The sequence below is a fragment of the Nomascus leucogenys genome, chromosome 1a, assembly GCF_006542625.1.
Source record: "Nomascus leucogenys isolate Asia chromosome 1a, Asia_NLE_v1, whole genome shotgun sequence".
NCBI lineage: Eukaryota > Metazoa > Chordata > Mammalia > Primates > Hylobatidae > Nomascus > Nomascus leucogenys.
The window spans coordinates 61099131-61121900 of record NC_044381.1 but is presented as its reverse complement, the minus strand read 5'-3'; the positions used below and the strand labels follow the sequence as shown (position 1 = coordinate 61121900).

At 36.1% G+C, this 22770-nt stretch overlaps 1 protein-coding gene across 1 annotated transcript in view; it reads left to right on the top strand.

Moving 5' to 3' along the window:
- The window catches only part of TMC1 (transmembrane channel like 1), a 154204-nt gene that overhangs the window by 13865 nt on the left and 117569 nt on the right, over window positions 1-22770 (top strand). The window contains exons 2-4 of the mRNA XM_030814125.1: window positions 22-69; window positions 5848-6019; window positions 11826-11954. Of these exons, the coding sequence (XP_030669985.1) occupies window positions 22-69; window positions 5848-6019; window positions 11826-11954 (349 nt within the window). The remainder of the gene's footprint in view (window positions 1-21; window positions 70-5847; window positions 6020-11825; window positions 11955-22770) is intronic.

The window sequence follows — 22770 nt, the reverse complement described above, 5'->3', positions numbered from 1 at the left end:
ACTGTTTTCTTTCCTCAACAGTACAAATCAAAGTGGAGGAAAAAGAAGACGAGACTGAGGAAAGCTCAAGTAAGTGGTGATGGGCCACTTGGGATACATTTCCTATGGAATACCAGTAAACTCAAGGAATTTATCCTCTTGTGGACTTGAGCTACCACATATAAGCAGAAGTGTGTGTGGATAACTTTTGATGGTCTCACAGGAGGAATCAAGTTCAGCAAACACCCTAGAGTCTATCCAGTTGGCACTGTAGGGGCCAAGACCGTGTTCCCTTGATTGTTTGCTAAAAAATCAACAAGCAAAAGACATATTAATAGGAGAAAAGGCATATAATTTCATAGAACTTGCATTCATTAAAGCCTTAGGATGAAGACCCAAAGATACAGAAAATTGTCTATTTTTATGCTTAGGTTCAACAAAGTGTGGACAGCAGTGTAGAAATATGATTGGACAAAAAGGGTGTAATCTAATGTTTATACACTGAGTGGGGAAACACAACAAGGCCTGTCTGCCTAGATTCTTCTTGGCCTCTCTAAGCATGCATTTCTTTCTTCTGGGTATGGGGCAGGGACCCTCTTTGGAATGAGGGTCTTATGATCTACACTCAAACAAGGTAGGTCGGATGATTTCTTGATGACCAGTTTTTACACAGACAGGGCAGAGGGAATGTTAGAGTAGTATTTTTAGGCTTTATGCATTTGAGAAGAATGTTTATTCTGCTGTTATTGGGTAGAATGTTCTGTATATGTCTGCTAGGTCTATTTGATCTATAATGTTGTTCATGTCTGCTGTTTCCTTATTGATTTTCTGTCTAGACGTTCTATCCATTATGGAATGTAATGTAGGGTATTGAAGTTTCCTACTATAATTATATTGCTGTGTATTTTCTCTCTTGAATTTCGTTAATGTTTATATATTTAGGTGCTCTGATGTTGGATGCATATATACTTATAATTGTTATATCTTCCTGGTAAATTGACCCTTTTATTACTATATAATGCTCTTATTTGTTGCTTATGGCAGTTTTATACTAAAAGTATATCTTGTCCGATATAAGTATAGCCACCCCTGTTCTTTTTTAGCTACCATTTCCATGGCATATCATTTTCTGTTCCTTCACTTTCATCCTATGTGTGTCCTTAAATCTAAGGTGAATCTTTTATAGTTAGCATACAGTTGTTTCTTTTCTTTGGTTTGTTTTTTAATTCATTCAGCCACTTTATGTCTTTTGATTGGGAAGTTCAATCCACTTAAACTTAAAGTATTATTGATAGAGCAAAACTTACTTTTGCCATTTTGTTCATTATTTTCTGTCTTGAAGCTTTTTTGTCACTTTTTTATCTCATGCTATTCTCTTTTATATTTTATTGATTTTTATTATAGTGATATATTTTGATTCCTTTCTCTTTTTCTTTTGTGTATCTTCTACAGAAATTTTATTGTGGTTACCATGGGACTTACATTCAACATCTTATAATTATAAAAGTCCTATTTTAAGGAGAAAACAATTTAACCTCAATTGCATACTAAAACTGTACACTTCTACTTTCCCTGACACTTAATGTTATTGACATCTTGATTTACATATTTTTATATTATGCATCCATTAACATATTCTTATAGTTACTCTTAATACTTTTTTACTTTTATAATACAATTAAAAGTTACCAATATACTGTCATTAAAGTATTATAGTATCCTGTATGTGTCTATATATTTACCTTTACCAGAGAGTTTTATATTTTCATGTGATTTTGTGTTGCTCTTTAGTGTCCTCTCTTTTCAACTTGAAGAATTTCCTTTAGTATTACTTGTAAGAAAAGTCTAAGGGTGATTAACTTAGATTTTGTTTGTCTGAGAGTCTTTATTTCTCAGTCATTTATAAAGGACAGACTTGCTGAGCATAGCATTCTTGGCTGTCAGGTTTCTTCTTTTCAGCACTTTTAAAATATCATCCTACTTTCTTCTGGCCTGCATAGTTTCTGCTAAGAAATGATAGTCTTATGAAGGTTTCCTTGTACATGACAAGTTGCTTTTCTGTTTCTTTCAAAATTCTGTCTTTGTCTTTGACTTCTGGCAATTTAAGTATAATATATCTTGGTGTGGATTTATTTGGGTTCACATAATTTAGGGTCTGTGGGCTTCCTGAATCTGAGGGTCCATTTCCTTCCCCAGATTTGGGAAGATTTTGGCTATTATTTTCTTTGAATAGTCTTTCTGGCCTTTTCTTTCTTTTATTCTCCTTCAGAAGTCCCATAGCGTATACATATTGGTCTGCTTGTTAATCCCTCATAAAACTTTCTTCACTTTTTCTTATTCTTTTTATGGTTTTTCTCTTCTAACTATAATTTCAAACATCCTATGTTTCAATTTGGTAATTCTTTCTTTTGCTTGATCGAGTCTGCTGTTAGACCTCTGTAGTGAATTTTTGTTACTCTATTCTTCAGTTATTGTGTTCAGTTATTGTCTTGTACTCTTCAATATTTATCTCTGGTTATTTTTATATTTTTATTTCTGTTGAAATTCTCACTTTGTTCATGCATTTTTCTTCCGAATTTGTTGAGCATCTTTATGAGTTATTTTTAATAGTCTGTTAAGTAATTCATATATCTCCATTATATTAGGGCTGGTTTCTGGAGCTTTATCTTCTTCTCTTGTTTGGGGCATGTTTTCCTGTTTCTTTGTTTTTCTTGATTTTGTTTGTTTGTTTTGGTATCCATATATTAGAAAAAACCAGTTCTTTTCCCAGCCTTCAGGAGAAGGATTAGCCTTGTACAGGAGAAGAGTTTCACCAATGAGCCAGGCCAGAGATTCTTGGGCCTCTCAAACATTTCCTGTGCATGCATTATCTCTGGACTTGTGTGTGTAAATTCCCAATAAGAGGGATTTTTCAGTTGACCTTTTTCTTTTTAAGAATTCATAATCTCTTGTTCCCTCCAGTGTCCTTCTGTCATAACATGTGTCTTCTGAGGAAGCAGCATGTCCTGAGTTCTTTGTTTTGTTTCCAGTGGCCCCTAGGCATCAACAGTGTGCTGGGTCCTGTCCATGCTCTGAGACTGGACATTCCCTTAGGCAGCCTCCTGAAAAGTCTGAACATAGGGTATATATTTCAGTCTTTTATTTCCCATTTCAGGGGCAAGTCAAGGGCTGGAATTCTTGCCAATTGTGTCATGCTGAACTGGGGGAAGGGGTTCTGGTGAATGAGTACAAACTAATTCAAAACTTCACCTTTGTTCTCCGTGGCCCTGGGCCATCTAGAATATGCTGGGTCCTATTAGTGCTCTAGGAGACAAGTGGGACAGAAGCCAGTCCAGTCATTTTTTCCAAAAGTTGGAGTGTTGGATGCACTATCCAACTGTTTTTCTTCCCAGAGAGGTGCAGATTTTGTGTTTATCATCTGGTCACTCTGTGCTAAAGTGGGGGAGTGGCTATTTGAGTGAGGCATACTATTCAAATGGCTATCTTTGCTCTCATTAGTTCCCAACCAGAGGTCTTTTCCTGTCAGTGATCAGATTCTGGCAAGACAGAAACCAGTCCTTTGGGAACCTCCAGAAAAATCAGAATGTTGGACACATGGTTCAGTTGTTTTCTCCCCTCCCCAGGGAGAAACTGGGAGATAATGGTTTCCTCCCAATTGTATGGTGTTGTGTCAGCAGAGAGGGATTATGGTGTGAGGGTGTGCCAGATTTTTCTACCAGCTACCTAGCTGATTTTGGGTTCATCTAGGGTGCAGGCACCTTTCAACTAGTTTCTGAATTTCTCACAAAGGGAGCTGATCTTCACATTGTAGTTGAACTTTTATGTCCATGAGGGAAGGCCAGTCCAGGGCTTCCTATTCTGTCATCTTGTTGATGTCATCCCAGTAGTTTAGTTTTAATACAAAAAATACTAAAATTCAGAATACCAAGTAGCTGCTTGGGTTTGTGAGTTATTAGTGGGTGAATTGTTTCTCGCCTCCTGTCAAGTTTTTGTCCTTTCTTTAATTAGTGACTAATGTGGCTAATAAAAGCTGGGTAAATATTCAGAATGCCACGATGGGGTTCAAATAACATACATTTGCCACAATATTAAACAAACAGAAACTCACTCTTGATTTGGATGACAGAATATATATACAGTTTTCCAAGCCCAGTTAGAAAAGTTATTACAGGCTGGGCACGATATCTCACGCCTGTAATCCCAGCACTTTGGGAGGCCGAGGCAGGTGAATCACTTGAGGCCAGGAGTTCAAGACCAGCCTGGCCAACATGGTGAAACCCCATCTCTACTAAAAATACAAAAAATTAGCTGGGTGTGATGGCGCATACCTGTATTCCCAACTACACAGGAGGCTGAGACAAGAGAATCGTGTGAACTCTGGAGCTAGAGGTTGCAGTGAGCCGAGACTATGCTATTGTACTCCAGCCTGGGTGATAGAACAAAATTATGACTCAAAAAAAAAAAAAAGTAAAGTTATTCTGTTTTTTTCTCTCTGCTACCTGACATTTAGTAATATATGTAATATTTAGATCTTATACCTGAAATATCAATAAAAAAGTTTTAACAAGTGGTAATTAAAGATAATTTTGAAAAAATAAAATGATGACTCACACGTATGTGAAAAGAACATATTTAACTAATAAAACAACTTGTGAGATGCTATAATCAGTTCAAAGGAAAGTCCAAAGAATAAATACATTTATAGACAATAAATATTGAAATGATTGTACAAATGAAAGCAAAGTTGTTTTTTGAAAGGGGGCTTGTCTCTCCTTTGGAAAGAGTTCATTTGGATGTCTACAGATAAAAAGTGTTTTGTATTGCTATATATGGTTATGTATAATTTTCAAAGTTGTCATATAGTTCTCATAAAATCAGAATCAGATAACACAGAAAGGTATGCTGCAGATAATTCATAGTTTTCCATTGAAATATAATTTTTTCTCTGGGGTAGCCTCTATTTAAGGGAGTAATGATAACTGTAATATTTAATTTTTTACAGTAGTTTATGCTAAATGTTGGAAGTTAGGAGCAATAGAAATGAAACTGAAATAGTAATGTTATGTTATAAACTTTGTGAAGGAAATTTTATCTTTTATCTTAATTATCTCTCTATTCTTTGCCTGGAAGTATCCTAAAAAGTTATGAACACATGAGGCATTCATTGTTAGTTGATGATTAAACAAAATAATGCTGTCATTATTCTCAATTTTACATTAAATTTATAAGTTACCTATTTCTATTCATAAGAAATAAATGATCAAGCAAATGTGTATACTACTATTTTTTTTTAAAGAAAAGAACAAAAATATTGAAAGAAAAGGAGAAAAATATTTAGAATCAAGAATGAAGAAAATTTAAATTGGGAGGAACATCAAAGGTTGAATGAATTTCTCCAAAATTATTCTAGTTTGTAGCACCTCTTTAATGTTCCTCTTCTTTGTTCTAAGATAGAAGTAGTAATAAATATGAAGTGGTTAATCACTCAACAATTATGTAATGGAATGGTAATCTCTAAACTTGGACTTACTTGAATGGTCTTAGAGGTCATGGTATGATGTTAACCACCAAGCTATTTAGTTACTCAAGTAAATGAAGACTAGAACTTCTTCAAAAACTTATTAAAATTTGGGAATCCACATTCACCTATTTGAGTCAATGAACCACAATGGAAATGGAAATCTAGATACATTTATTTAAATGATGGGCTATGAAATATGTATTCCATGATGCATCCCATCATGATGTGGAGAATTGCTAGACTGTGCTGTCAGATGTGTAATAATAGTTATTAAAAACTAAGAATAAGCTTGGTAGTGGGAGGAAGCATTTTCTGACATTACTCATTGAATCAAGTGCTATGTTTAGGTGAAGAGGAAGAGGAGGAGGAAGATAAGCTACCTCGAAGAGAGAGCTTGAGACCAAAGAGGAAACGGACCAGAGATGTTATCAATGAGGATGACCCAGAACCTGAACCAGAGGATGAAGAAACAAGGAAGGCAAGAGAAAAAGAGAGGAGGAGGAGGCTAAAGAGAGGAGCGTAAGTTAGTTCTCAGAGTCTTTCAAAAGTTCCAATGCTGAAGAAGATCACTCCTTTCAGATACTCTTTGACCTTCAAATTGGTAATTAAAACTGCTTTTAGAAAGACAGCCTTGATCTGATGATGCTATTTTATTCTACTTAATTAAATGTATTTTAATGGTCAAAATAGAACTTTAAAATGAATATATATTAAAAATGGACCATGAGAAATTCTCTTATGAAGGATCTGAATTATCAGGGTCATTGACATATTACAGTTAATTTAAATATTTTAAAATTTCCCCACTAATTGTTTGCATTGTTATCTAGGTTAAGTAGAAACTCCTAAATAGTGAACACACATCACTTTATCTTACAGAGCAGGGGTTGGAAAATTATGGCTAAATCCAGCCCAAGAGGTAAGAATGGTTTTTATAGCTTTAAAGGGTCATTAATAAAAAGCAAAGACAAATATGGGACAGAGTTGTATATCTCACTCAAAGCTTAAAATGTTAACTATTTGGCCCTTTACAGAAAGAAAGTGTGCTAGCGCTTGTTACAGAGGATTTGGGTTGTCATTTTCTTTTTAATACAGCTCAATATCTTTTAGTTCCACCAGGAAAATATTTTAGTAAATGCTGACTTTGTGTAGAATAATTCATTAAATGCTGTTTAGGAAAAATCCAAGAAAATACTTTTCTTCTTTTTGCTTTTTGGAAATTTGCAGATAGCAGGCAGGTAGGAAAAGTGTGTGTGTAAAACACTTCTAATTAAAGAGAAAACGTAGACCCTTTGGAAAGAATGCCAGAGAACAGCCAACCTGTTCCACAACTCACAGGTAATAGGGCCATGCGAGTTGCCATCAGGTGGTGGAATCTCCTCCAAACACTCCTAGGACTTTGAAGCATGAGCAACTTTCTAAGATGTCCTCCCAAGATGACACACTTCTGTACTCAATAGCTCTAACTATTGTGTTATTCCTTATAAATGATTGTCATTAAAAACAACTGAATGAAAAATTTGTCAAGTAGAGAAGCTTAGCATTAACAAACAATGGTTTCTTTTTAGAATAAGAATAACCCCATCTACTTCATGTCTAAGTTTTCCTCCTCCTCTTCCCCAGCTTTTCCTTTCTCCCTTTTGAATACCAAGACAAAACTTGCTTTTAAATTTTGATTCTAGTATTTTTGATTTATATCTGCTTTTAAAGTTTCTTTATGCTTTATTCCTTTCAAAAATAAAATGCAACAGCTTTTTATGTCCCATGTATTACTATGATTGTTAGTTCCATTATTATGTAGTAATAGTTCCTATTTAGCAAAGCTTATGCTTTCCAACGGTGGTATTTCGTTGAGAAAACATCACCAATTGATGTATGCATGATATAGGTTGTGTTCCAAAATTTGCTTTTCCTCTCTATTTATGCCTCAAAAAAATCCTTTTAAAAAGATGAGTTGGGCAGAAATTCCTCTGCTCTCTTCATCTGCTGATGGCCCTCATGGCAACTGCTCAACTTCTAGGAAATGGGGCCATGTGAAGCAACTGGATCCTGTGGCTATGACAGTGTCTCTTCCTAGCTGGCCTCACTTTCATTTTGATCTTGAGAATCAAGATCCCTTACCTCCCACTCTTCCACATAACCCAGCTGTCTCCATAGGTTTTGCAAATTGTATTTTTGCTGTGACAATTTGTGCATCTATTATAAATAGTATCAGAAATTAGTTGTGATTATTGATAGTTCTGTTCTCTATTTTAGAGTCTATTTTCTATTGTTCATTTTGAAGATAAACATCTTTTTTTTTTAAAAGAAAATCTTAGATAATATGTTTAAGAAAGATTAGTAGGCAAATCAGGGCACATTTATTTAGTTTAATTAATTCAGGGTATTTTTTATTTAACTATTCAAGTAATGCCTCAGGGAATTTCCCTTGTATTGACACAACATTTGAAATCAACTAAAACCAAGGTTGTAATGCTAACTATCTTTGGAGGCAGTTAAAAAAACACTGCCTTGTTAGACATTTTGGAGTATTTCCAGTAATATTACAGGCTTTTCCTGACCCAGTTTTAAGTGGATAAGTAATGTATTCATAGCAGTGAGAAATTCAGCATATTATGCCTTCTTCTTCCTAACAACTGTTGTTTAAATATATCGAACTTAAGATAGAAAACCATTCTTGCACAGATTAGCCTGAAAATTTAGATGAGGCATGCCTATGCCTTTTAATATGATTAGCCCTTTCTTTGAGTGATTCTAGAAAAGCAGATTTCCTGTAATGCTGGTTAGAAAAGTATTTTAATTACCTTCATATTTGAGGGTAACTTATGTGTCAACAACTGTACCCTGTAACACAGCCTGATCCTCCTGGTGAAATAAACAATTAACAACAGAGACTTAAAAGATATACCAATCTGGGATCATTTAGTACAGGAATAAACGTTTTTCCATACCATAATAATCTCAGAGGTAGTTGTTACATTTTAGTGTACTTTGAGCACTGGGTTTATGATGATAAACCTGAGCAATCCAGAAAAGTTTTGTACACATATGCTCATTCAATAAGTTATTTACCCAGCTCTACTTTTGTGCAACCTAATTTGCTTATATCTTTGGGATACTTGGATATGAACACGTAATTGCCCGCAATCTTGCAATCTTCAAAAGTCCGTAATATAGTAAGGGATAGGCCACTTAGATACAAATTATTATGATATAAGACAGTATATGTGTCCCAGAGAAATACAAACGAAGTAGCTTGGAGTCTCAGAGAGGTGAAAACTGTTCTCACAGGGATAATTAGAAAAGGGATTATTAAAGACATTTCATATGATTTTTAAAGGACTTGAAATTTGGACAAGATGAACTTATAAACTATTTAATTAGTGTTAGAATTGTTTCTATTAAAGGGTTTCTGAAAGTTGGCCTGTAGGTTTAGTTACCTGGCAAATCCACACATCAAATAGATAATTCTTTCATTCTTTGGTGATGTTGGATTAGAGATGCTGTTTTACATGTGATTCTGAATGGAAGTTCAGTAATGTAAAGCTTTAAGGTAATTATATGTAAATATCATGAATTATTTTGAAATGGTTGGCAAGTTAAAGGCTTAACATATCAAGCAATTAAATTATTAAGCATAAAGATTTTTTCTAATTGACTTTATTACTGACAATTTCTTGCCATCTGTTTTATTTTATTTTTGCTAGTTTCTGAAAATATTTCAATAAAACTGCTATCTATGTAATTTAAAGTTATTTCTATGTTTGCTTGGAAACAATTGTAATAATTTTAATTAAAACACATCTTTACCTCCTAAGACAAACTAACCCACATATCATTCTAATTGGCAAATTAAAAAAAAGTTGTGGATATAGATGGGGTAAAAAAAAAATCCTGAAAAATTTTATGCCATGGCTGCACAGCATCATAGGCTTTTATATGAAAAACACCAAATAATTAAAATAGAAACAACCCAATGGCTATCAGAGATATATCTTAGAAGAGTGTACTTCCCTGGTTCTCTTGAACCATGATGATTATTCTAAGCAAAATGTTTGAATTGTCCAAAAAACAAACTGTCGATAGGAAGTGTTATTTTAAAGGGTTAATATGAATTTTTGTTTCAGTAATCACAGCATGATTAAAAACTATAGATTGGTGGCAAAGAAAGGAGATTGAAAGTCATTTTGTAAAGTGAACTATAAAACTGTGGCTATGTTCTGTTCCTTAGCTAGAACTTTAAAAAGCAGCTTTTGCCTTATTTCTACTGTGTCTAGTCATAAATTATTTTTCTGAGTAATACCGAATTGGATTACAATTTTTGTTATCGGTCAGTATCTAATGAGGGAAGAAACTTCAACAGTTAATTGAACAAAGAGAATTTAATAAGTGAATTGTTAGGAGGTATAAATGTTAATTAGACTGCAGAAAAGGTAAAAAGAGGACACTAAAGTATCACAGTGACGGTAACTACTGGAAGCAGCTATCATCCCAAGGGCTGGAGGAACAATGGAAAGGGTTGAAATGAAAACACTGTAGTGTAGAGGAAAGACCCTAGGAGCTGAAACTCAGGCCTCTGCAGAGGGGCTGATGCTCTGTGGTGCTGTTTCTATGGGAGAGGTGATGAAGCTGGTTCTGCTAGTGTTGGTAATATTGGTGATAGGGATTCACTTGCAGTATGGCAAGGACTCTCAGCTCCAGGAGTGAAGAAGAGATGCTAAGGAGGAAGTGTCACCCCACAAAGCAAATAAGAAGCAGAGAGGAAGCCACAGGAAAGACGGAGACCCTCTTCAGTATCCCCTATTGTCAGAGTCTACACTGACCCAGCTAACAAAGCAGAAATATGACTCACAAAATACCAGCCCCAGCACCACAATATTAAAGTGTAGGAGGGTGTGTTTGAAGTTGGGACAATAGCTTAAAAACTGAAATAATCTATTACCAAAAAGCTGATCTCTACAATGTGGTATTGCATGCCTCGATTTAAAATTATGTTGCTCTTGTTTAGATTTCGTTTTCTTTGAGTTCTGGACTGTATAGTGTTTTTGTAATACTAGGAACACAGAAAAGAAAAGCTACATCTCATGCTCAGTAGGAACTAAATTCATTTGAAGGTCTCTTCAAAGAATTCACTTCCACCAAATATATTTCAAGGTGAATTTTACCAACTGAAGTTATAAGTTTAATTAACAGATAACATTAATTTACCTTTGAGAAATAGATTTTTGTTTTTCCCGATTTCAATTTTTCTTTCTTTCTTTCTCTTGAGACAGGGCTAACAAAATTTTTAAGGGCAAAGACATCTTCACCCCTAATTTATTATCCTTATTGAGAAATAAAATATTTAAATGAAATGTAGACTTGAGGGAAGGTATTCAAGGGAACAAAGAAGAGAGGGAAATATCTTGATATACCTGTAATTATTCTTTCCACAGATTTTCTAGTTCAGAGAGTCTGAGGCTCTAGACATAAAAGAATTGCTTAGGCCGGGTGTGGTGGCTCACGCCTGTAATCCTAGCACTTTGGGAGGCTGGGGTGGGTGGATCACCTGAGGTCAGGAGTTCAAGACCAGCCTGGCCAACATGGTGAAACCCCGTCTCTAATAAAAATACAAAAATTGGCCGGGCAAGATGGCAGGTGCCTGTAATCCCAGCTACTGGGGAGCCTGAGGCAGGAGAATTGCTTGAACCTGAGAAGCAGAGGTTGCAGTGAGCCGAGATTGTCCCACTGCACTCCAGTGTGGGCAACAGAACAAGACTCTGTCTCAAAAAAAAAAAAAAAAAAAAAAAGCCCGGCTCATGCCTGTAATCCCAGCACTTTGGGAGGCCGAGGTGGGCGGATCACCTGAGGTCAGGAGTTTGAGACCAGCCTGGCCAAGATGGTGAAACCCCATCTCTATTAAAAATATAAAAATTAGCCAGGCTAGGTGGTGGGTGTCTGTAATCCCAGCTACTTGGGAGGCTGAGGCAGATTGCTTGAACCTGGGAGGCAGAGGTTGCAGTGAGCCAAGATTGCAACATTGCACAATAGTCTGGGTGACAAGAGCGAAACTCTGTCTCAAAAAAAAAAAAAAAAAAAGAAAGAAGAAAAAAGAATGGCTTAGATTCAGATTCAGGAAGGCAAACACTACTGCTTAAAGTTATAATAGTTCCAGTAATCCTGCATCAGTGTTCAGATTTGAGTTCTCATGCTTATGGGTCCTAATGTTGACTGTATATGGTCACATTTAAAAAAAGTGGGCTAAATATCTGATATCTGCCTTCCTCAAGTCCCAAAGTCAAGCAAAGCTTAACTTTATTAAGGTGTTTCTTTTTTACTTTTAAAGAGAAGAAGAAGAAGAAATTGATGAAGAGGAATTGGAAAGATTGAAGGCAGAGTTAGATGAGAAAAGACAAGTGATTGCTACTGTCAAATGCAAACCATGGAAGATGGAGAAGAAAATTGAAGTTCTCAAGTATGGTGCCACTTTTTATAAGTAGAAACACTTTCCCTGATATTGATTTTCTAAATCCTCTGAATATTTCATATATATATATATATATATATATATATATACATACACTATATATATAGTATATGTAATACTATATATATCATTTATATGTGACTCATTATATATAATGGTCACAGTCATAAACATGTATATCATATTTCTGCATATATACCCAAATATATATATATTCACATATATCTGTTCCTTATCACTAGAGAGACTGGGCTAATATTTATAAATTGGAAGCAACTCTGAGAAATTATTTAGAGTCTTTTAAATTCTTTGGTCATCTTTAATCATTTGTTCCTTAAACTGGAGTTTCCTTAGCTTAATACATTTGTTACCATCTCTTTGAAAGAGATAATATATTTGAATTTTACAAGTTTGTGTGGATTGCACACTCTCGTTTCTCTTCAGGGCCCTGGTCTCAAATGAACTTTTCATGTGACAGCTCACATTAAAGCACAGAGAAGATGCTAGGCCAACAGAACAGTAAATAGGATTCCAATTAAAGGTTATGCTAATAGCTATTCCCCGAACATGTCAGTGACCCAATTTCAGTCTTATGTTGATGCTAATGTGGATGCAAACACAGTCAGAGCACACAGATTTATAAACTCTTCATATGAAAAGTCAAGTGATTATCCTATTCTGGGGGATGGGACGATTCACCCCTGAGGATCACACTATATTTCCCTGCCCTGGTGGTTGGGGGAGGAGGAAAGGGCAGGTAAGGGGAAACTGTTTGTGATCACAGCTATGTTTGCATCTCCTAGTTTTGCCAAAGATTGCATTCTTCCATAAATCATTTTTATAAATAGTAGTAAGTTTTAAAAACTATCCCCTCACAAGCCTATTTAACTCGTAATGCTGTAAAAATGATAGTATAGTATTATTGTCTCTGATGATGAAAACAAGAACTGAAATAGCTATCAGGATAATTCACTTCTAGTCTTGGTTCTCCAAGAGGTTGTGTGCTATTTAAAGGTATCGCTTAATCTCCTGAAGCCTTAGTTACCTCATATCCAAAATAAAGAAAGATATTCTATATCTTCTCTGTGTGCTTGAAGCGTAGCCATCATTTATAGTATTTTTGTTTTGTTTTGTAGAGTAAGGTTTTCCAAGTTCTAAACAATGGTTTTCCCAGAAAACTTTTGCAACACCACAAAATTGTAGTCTGGGAACTCCCTTTGCATGCTTATGTACACATCCATCATAAATGAAAGCAAAGGCAAGCAGCATCCCACGTTCCACAGAGCTACAAATTTTGTGTGTGCATGCTCATGTGTCTGTACATTAAAATAATTTTCATTTAGCGAAGTGATAATGATGCTAAATTATAGGTTTTAAAAATATTCTTACCTGGCAAAATAGAAGTTTGGCAACCCTATGAGAGCCCCTCAAATATATTTGAAATATTAATGGCCCATAAAATCCCCAAACCTGGGAACCACAGGTAACTATATATAGAAAGTTTAAAATTGGAGCGATATTGTGAACTTATAAAATATATGATTGAATAAAAATTCCAGGGACTACCTTTCCTTTCCAACTGCATGGAGGTGTAGAAATACCCCCCTGGTCTTTGCCTGTATCTCTCGTGCAGGATAGTGGAGGAGACAACAGCTTCAGATTTGAGTTAGTATCTCAGATCTCCCATTTAATAGCTGTGCACATTTGATCGAGTTGTGTAGTCTCTCTACACAATTCAGGTTCCTTATGAAATTATACCTTATTGACAGAGTTTTTGGAATTATAAAGTGAGATAATTTATGTAAAACGCGGTGCCAGAAGATGGCACATAGCTGGGAAACCTAAGTTGTAGTTATTACTTCATCTCAGAACAGACTTGATGCCTGATCTCTGAAGGGTGACAAGAGAGATGGAGAGAATTTGGGACCTGGCAAGTCTAGGTGGGAGCAGACCTAGTCACAATCAGACCCCGGAAGCCTTGTGGGATGGTGACACATTGGTACTAGTTTGGATAAACAATAAGATTTTGAGGGTGCAACAGAAGGAAGTAAGGCATTTGACAATTTAGCAAAATCCAGGACCAGACCATTCTCAGATCTTCTAAAACATAGCCATAGTCCTGTGACAGATTTCAAGGTCTCAGGCCTTGGTCTGGAGTCCAAGAGTTAAGCAAATTTTAGCAATGGGGAGAGATAGGCATTAGCATTGGAAAGAAGGACAATACGAGCCCTTAGTACGAAAGGAGACACTGACAATGAGGAGACTGCACCTGACTCTAATCTAGACTATAGGTTTTTTTATTTGGCCCACATGTTTTTTGTTTCTTTTTCTTTTATTTTTTTTAATCGTGGCAATATATACAATACAAAATTCACCATTTTAACCATGAAATGTATTTTCTTTATCATATTTTTTTCAATATTTTTAAAAATTTAAATTACTTTTTTTTTCTAGAGACAGGGTCTTAACTCTGTTGCCCACGCTGGAGTGCAGTGGTGCAATCTTAGCTCACTGCAGCCTCAATCTCCTGGGAGCAAGGGATCCTTCTGCCTCAGCCTACCAAGCACCTGGGACTATATATGCACACTACCATGTTTGGCTAATTTTTTCTTTTTGTGTAGGAGTGGGGTCTTACTATGTCACCCAGGCTGATCTCGAACTCCTAGCTTCAAGCCATCTTCCTACCTCAGCCTCCCAAAGTGCTGAGATTATAGGCATGAGCTACTGCACCCAGCCTCAGTCTTTTAAAAGTGGGAGTAAAATATTCAGATGTTCAGCTTTTCATGAACAAGTGGAAGATTTGGTCCTATATTCTTCCATCACAGTAACAGCTAGGACTAAGCACGTGGCCTCTATTAATGGGGCATTCCTTTTTCAATTTGCACCATTCTCAAACAATCCATATTACTTGTTTATGCTACTTGGCTGGACCTTGTAGACATTCAGATTTGCTGCCTCCTACCAGTGCAGCTGGGGAACAAGCTAGGCATGTTACCAAGACGGTGATTCAGATCTTCAAAGCCAAAGTCAGCTCACAGAATGGAAGCACAAATTTAGTCCCAGAGAAGAAACAACTGTGGCTTCTCACTTGTCAGCAAGGCTCACAGTCTGGTGATGATTTTCCATGGCCAGAAGTGGTTTCTGCCTTGTGGCTGCACCTGTGGGTTCCAGCTGGTGCCATGGCCGGGGCCAGCCTAATTCTTTTGGTTTCAGTCTCTGTGATGAAGTTGTTGGTACTTAAGTGCCTGACTTATCTCTCTTTGAATGCTCTATTGAGCTTTTTTTGAATGCTCTATTGAGCTTCTCTCCACCAGATTCCAACTACATTATTAGACAAGCGGTCAGTACTTCACAGAACATGCAGGTAAATGTTTCTCTACCCCAATGCCATCTAATTTTGAGAGTGTGTTTCTAAGGATTATGTTATTAATATTCCCCAAATTAGCCGGCATCATCGCTCCTGGCTAAGTCTGTGAAACCCAAGATACTAGGCTCAGTGTAACTGGAAGAGATGTTTTGATCACAGGTTTGAATCTGTGCCTGGGTTTGAAGCCTTCTTGTTCTGGACTTGGAGAAAGTTTTGAAACTTCTAAAAGATATTTTAGACAGGGTCAGGGTTTTAAGATATATTTTAGAGTAAGCCTCAGGAATGGCAACTTATGGTTCTGAGGGTGTTATGGGAGACTCAGAGATAGTTCCCACATTTTTAAAGAGCATCTACCATTAGGAACACGAGCACACTCAGGGCTTAAGGTCAAAAGATGGTTAATATAAGTGGTTGCTACATAGCCAGGCAGCTCTAGGAATTGGTTGTGAATCCATATTAACCCTCAAACATGGCTCAGGAACTAGAGTTCAGCATTTTCGAGATAGCAGAATTGGCTCTATACAGCTGAAAGGAAGCCATCTCCTTTCCCTCATCACTGTGGAAACTGTGATTTTCATTCTATGTTTTATTGTATATTAATACAATTTCACACATTCCTGTAGCCTTAAAGCTATTGAATGATAATCTCTTGGTGGAAAGGCAGGTGTGTCTGGCCCAGACCAGGAATGTATATTTTTATTTTTTTGATCTAAAAATTACTGATATATAGTCAGAATGAAAGCTGCTGTTTTCAATTCCGAGAGACAGAAAGCTCCACTAAACAGAACACTCAGCTCTACAGATGATTTATACAATGAGGAAGAGTGTGTGTGGGGATTTGGAGGGGGGTAAGGGAAACTGTCATATTTTCCAATTATTTGAAAGTCAATTTCTATTTTTTATTAATAACTTCATTTAAAAATATCCATTAATTAGAATACAAAGTATAATCTGTTTTTAAGCTGTTCATGGGTTTCACTCAGAGGTTGTATGACCAGATCTTTCCTACCTATAAGAGGTCGCAGCACTTACCTGATAGCAGCCACCACAAGTGAAATAAAATACCCAGGTAGAAAGTAGCAGGTCTACTTATTACTTGTCTTGAAACCTAAGACTTTTAACTGTATCAGAACATTATATGTGGTAGATTAAAAGTCCTCATGACTAAATCTAAATAAGCAACCACCTTATTTTGTTACAGTAGAATAGGTTTTAGACTGAAAATTGAGACTTGGACTTTGAGCTAAGTGCTTCCTATAACTTCTCCTCTTTGAACCTCAGTTTATTGAATTATAAAACAGATAAATTGGATTGTGGACCATGGTCTTCAAACTGCTGTCCTCCAAAGTCAAGCAGTTTGGTGAAATAAAATCAGGGCAAAGGAGGCAGAGGTCACAGGGAGAGCTACTGGGCCACAATGCCAGCTTCAAGAACAGACCTATGGATTCTCTCTTCTACACAGTGTACTTCCATATAAAGCATTGCTTGGAAGAAAGAATGCTTCTGTGGCTATTAAAATAAAAAAACAGTTTTAAAAACCCACTTAGCTGGATATTTAAAGAAACTTATTTTGGAGAAGGGACAGTTCTAACATTTCATGAGTCTACAAATTAGGATACAGAAACACTCCAAGTATACTTTTGCAGGGAATTGGCTTTTGGATAGACACCATTTTAAAATGATTTATTTTGATAACAAAAATGTTTATTTAGCTATTATACTGACTACTTTAATTTCTGAGCTTTGTAGCACCCTGACCCAATGTTTCTGGGAGTTGTCCGTTGGCTGGCTAGGCCTGGTGATTTATTAATGAGACACCCAGTAAAGCCAGGAAAGTTATCCTCAGATTTCATTCACACTTAAACAGGTGCTTCAAACTGTCAGCTGGCCATTAAGGTAACATTCCTCCTTACTCAATCTCCCTTGATCTTTTCACACTTCTTTTCATTTGTTGTTTGTTTTTTATTTTGTTTTATTTTTTAGTTGGGAGAATGAATACATTTCTAGGAAAGTGAAAACAGACCATGGTTGATTAATGGAGCTGTTGGGAAAACTTTGGGAAAACTATTTATTTGGCTTCCATTCTCACCCTTTCTCTCCTGTTTTCTTGGAGCTTAAGATTTTCACAGGCAAGAATCATGGTTTATACTTTAGTTCATGAAGGTTTTTCTCTCATCTGTCATTGTGAAGGAATAAAAGATGCTACACAAGAGGACATTTAAGCATGTGAACACACCCACCAACATACCCTCAAACCATTCTGGATTATTTTCTTTTTTAAATTTTATATTTCCATAAGTTTTTGGGGAACAGGTGGTATTTGGTTAAATGAGTAAGTTCTTCTATGGTGATTTGTTAGATTTTGGTGCACCCATCACCTGAGCAGTATACACTGAACCCAATTTGTAGTCTTTTATCCCTCATCCCAATCCCATCCTTTCCCCAGAGTCCCCAAAGTCCACTGTATCATTCTTATGCATTTCCATCCTCATAGCTTAGCTCCCACTTACAAATGAGAACATATGATATTTGGTTTTCCATTCCTGAATTACTTCACTTAGAATAATAGTCTCCAGTTTTATCCAGGTTGCTGTGAATGCCAATATTTCTTTTTCTTTTTCTTTCTTTCTGTCTTTTTTTTTTTTTTTTTTTTTTTTGAGATGGGATCTTGCTCTGTCACCCAGGCTGGAGTGCAGTGGCGTGATCTCGGCTCACTGCAACCTTCACCTCCCAGGTTCAAGCGATTTTCCTGCCTCAGCCTCCTGAGTAGCTGGGGTTACAGGCATGCGCCACCGCACCCAGCTAATTTTTGTATTTTTAGTAGAGTCGGGGTTTTGCCATGTTAGCCAGGCTGATCTTGAACTCCTGACCTTGGGTGATCTGTCCACCTTGGCCTCCCAAAGTGCTGGGATTACAGGCGTAAGCCACCATGCCAGGCCCTAATGCCAATATTTCACTCCTTTTTATGGCTGAGTAGTATTCCATCATGTATATATACCACAATTTCTTTATCCACTCATTGACTGATGGACATTTGGTCTGGATTCATATTTTTGCAATTGTGAATTCTGCTGCTATAAACATGCATGTGTAAGTATCCTTTTTGTTTAATGACTTCTTTTCCTCTGGGTAGATACCCTGTAGTGGGATTGCTGGATCAAATGGTAGTTCTACTTTTAGTTCTTTAAGGAATCTCCACCCTGTTTTCCATATTGGTTGTACTAGTTTACATTCCCATACACTGCTACATTCTACAGCAGTGAAGTGTTCCCTTTTCACCACATCCATGCCAACATCTATTGTTTTTTGATGTTTTGATTATGGCCATTCTTGCAGGTGTAAGGTGGTATTGCATTGTGGTTTTGATTTCCATTTTCCTGATCATTAGTGACGTTGAGCATTTTTTCATAAGTTTGTTGGTCATTTGTATATCTTCTTTTGAAAATTGTCTATTCATGACCTTAGCCCACTTTTTGATAGGACTGTTTGTATTTTTCTTGCTAATTTGTCTGAGTTCCTTGTAGATTCTGGATATTAGTCTTTGTCGGATGTATAGATTGTGAAGATCTTCTCCCTCTCTGTGGGTTGTCTGTTTACTCTGCTGACTGTTCCCTTTGCTGTGCAGAAGCTCTTTAGTTTAATTAAGTCCCACCTATTTATCTTTGTTTTTGTTGCATTTGCTTTGGGGTTCTTGGTCATGAAGTCTTTGCCTAAGCCAATGTCTAGAAGGGTTTTTGTGATGTTATCTTCCAGAATTTTTATAGTTTCAAGTCTTAGATTTAAGTCCTTGATCCATTTTGAGTTGATTTTTGTATAAGGTGAGAGATGAAGATCCAGTTTTATTCTCCTGCATGTGGCTGGCCAATTATCCCAGCAACATTTGTTGAATGAATAGGGTGTCTTTTCCTCACATTATGTTTTTGTTTGCTTTGTCAAAGATCAGTTGGCTGTAAGTATTTGGATTTATTTCTGGGTTCTCTATTCTATTCCATTGGTCTATGTGCCTATTTTTATACCAGTACCATGCTGTTTTGGTGACCATAGCCTTATAGTATAGTTTGAAGGAAGGTAATGGGATGCTTCCAGATTTGTTCTTTTTGCTTAGTCTTGATTTGGCTATGTGGCCTCTTTTTTGACTTCATATGAATTTTAGAATTTTTTTTCTAGTTCTGTGAAGAATGATGGTGGTATTTTGATGAGAATTGCATTGAATTTGTAGATTGCTTTAGGTAGTATGGTCATTTTCACAATATTGATTCTACCCATCCACATGAGCATGGATGCATTTCCATTTGTTTGTGTCATCTTTGATTTACTTCAGCCATGTTTTGTAGTTTTCCTTGTAGAAGTATTTCACCTCCTTGGTTAGGTATAGTCCCAAGTACTTTTTTTTTTTTTTCCTGTGGCTATTGTAAAACTGGTTGAATACTTGATTTGATTCTCAGCTTGGTCACTGTTGGTGAACAGCAGAGCTACTGATTTGTGTACATTAATTTTGTATCCTGAAACTTTGCTGAATTCATTTATTAGTTCTAGGAGCTTTTTGGAGGAGTCTTTAGGGTTTTCTGGGTATATGATCACATCATCAGCAAACAGTGACAGTTTCACCTCTTTACCGATCTGGATGCCCTTTATTTCTTTCTCTTGTCTGATTGCTCTGGCTAGTACTATGTTGAATAGTAGTGAGAGTGGGCATCCTCGTCTTGTTTCAGTTCTCAGAGGGAATGCTTTCAACTTTTCCCTGTTCAGTATTATGTTGGCTGTGGGTTTGTCATAGATGGCTTTTATTACATTGAGGTACGTCCCTTGTATGCCGATTTTGCTGAGGGTTTTAATCAAAATGGGATGCTGGTTTTTCTCAAAGGCTTTTTCTGTGTCTATTTTTTTTGGGGGGGGCAGGTGTTTAAGAGCAGAAAGTTTAATAGGCAAAAGAAAGAAAAGAAAACCACCCCCATGCAGAGGGAGGGGGATCTTCTCTTTCTGCATCTATTGAGATGATCATGTCATTTCTGTTTTAATTCTGTTTATGTGGTGTGTCACATTTATTGACATGTGTATGTCAAACTATCCCTGCATCCATGGTATGAAATTCACTTGATCATGGTGGATTATCTTTTTGATATGGTGTTGGATTTGGTTAGCTAGTATTTTGTTAAGGATTTTTGCATCTATGTTCATCAGGGATATTGGTCTGTAGTTTTCTTTTTTTGTTTTGTCCTTTCCTGGTTTTGGTATTAGGGTGATACTGGTTTCATAGAATGATTTAGGGAGTACTCCCTCTTTCTCTATCTTGTGGAATAGTGTCAATAGGATTGAATGTCTGATAGAATTCAGCTGTGAATCTGTCTGGTCCTGGACTTTTTTTTGTTGGTAATTTTTAAATTACTATTTCAATTTCATTGCTTGTTATTGGTCTGTTCAGGGTTTCTAATTCTTCCTGATTTAAGCTAGGAGGGTTGTATCTTTCCAGGAATTTATTCATCTCTTCTAGGTTTTCTAGTTTATGTGCATAAAGGTGTTCATAGTAGCCTTGAGTGATCTTTTGTATTTCTGTGGTGTTGGCTGTAATATCTATTTCATGTCTAATAGAGCTTATTTGGATCTTCTTTCTTCTTTTCTTGGTTAATCTTGCTAATCGTCTATCAATTTTATTTATCTTTTCGAAGAACCAGCTTTTTGTTTAATTTATCTTTTGTATTTTTGTTGTTGTTTCAATTTCATTTAGTTCTGCTCTGATCTTTGTTATTTCTTTTCTTCTGCTGTTTGGGTTTGGTTTGTTTTTCTAGTTCCTTGAGGTGTTACCTTAGGTTACCTATTTGTGCTCTTTCAGACTTTTTGGTGCAGTCATTTAATGCTATGAACTTTTCTCTTAGCACCACCTTTGATGTATCCCAGCAGTTTTGATAGGTTGTGTCACTATTACTGTTCAGTTCAAAGAATTTTTTCATTTCCATCTTGATTTCATTGTTGACCCAACAATCATTCAGGAGCATGTACTTTAATTTCCATGTATTTGCATGGATTGGAGGATTTCTTTTGATTTCCAATTTTATTCCACTGTGGTCTGAGAGAGTACTTGATATAATTTCAGTTTTTTAAAATTTATTGAGACTTGTTTTCTGGCCTGTCATATGGTTTATCTTGGAGAAATTTCCATGCACTGATGAATGGAATGTATATTCTGTGGTTGTTGGGTAGAATATTCTGTAAATATCTGTTGGGTCCATTTGTTCTAGAGTATAGTTTTAATCCATTGTTTCTTTGTTGACTTTCTGTCTTGATGACCTGTCTAGTGCTGTCAGTGGAGTATTGAAGTCCCCCACTATTACTGTGTTGCTGTCTATCTCATTTCTGAGGTCTAGTAATAATTGTTTTATAAATTTGGGAGCTCCAGTGTTACGTGCATATTTATTTAGGATTATGTTTTGCTGTTGAACAAAGCCTTTTATCATGATTTAGTGTCCCTCTTTGTATTTTTTAACTGCTGTTGCTTTAAAGTTTGTTTTGTCTGATATAAGAATAGCTACTCCTCATCACTTTTGGTGTCCATTTGCATGGAATGTAATTGTCCACCATTTTACCTCAACTTTATGTGAGTCCTTATGTGTTAGTTGAGTCTCTTGAAGACAGCAGATACTTAGTTGGTGAATACTTTTTTTGTTAAATTATACTTACGTTCTGGGGTACATGTGCAGAATGTGCAGGTTTGTTACATGGGTATACACATGCCATGGTGGTTTGCTGCACCTGTCAACCCGTCATCCACACTGGGTATTTCTCCTAATGCTATCCCTCCCCTAGCCCCCCATCCCCCAACAGGCCACAGTGTGTGTACATGTGTTCTCATTGTTCAACTCCCAATTATGAGTAATTTCCTCCCAAATCTGTTAGCATGCATAGAGAGTTTCAGTTTTTCTTTTATCTTCTCCTCTTCCGCTCATTTCTCTCTTTTTAAATTTTATCTTAAAGTGGAACACTTTTTATTCAAGAGAAATCAATTCTTGATTGAGATCAGAAATCTCTTGCCATTCACATTAGAGTTGATCTACCACAATTGCCTGCTTCATCATTTTCATTCTATTGGAATAAGTATTTACAGCTATAAACTATCCTGCATCTTACATATTTCTATTAAACAAGAACAATGTCTGTGACCGTTTTCTGTCTCAGGATTTATCTTATTAATATTTGTTGTATTGTTATGAGTGCTTAGCAAATTATTGTGGTTAACTTTACCAATGTCTTTCAAATAATATTTTCAAATTTTCCCTGAAAGGATATTGAGAAAAGCCAAATGTAAAAATTATTGTTTTTTTCCTTGAGATTTTCATGTTTTGAAAATGTTCTCAATTGTTAAGGAAGTCAGCTGTAAAACACTGGCTAAATATACTTTTGTCTACCAAGAATTCCCTTTACTTGTCTGTTTCGTGATTTGTT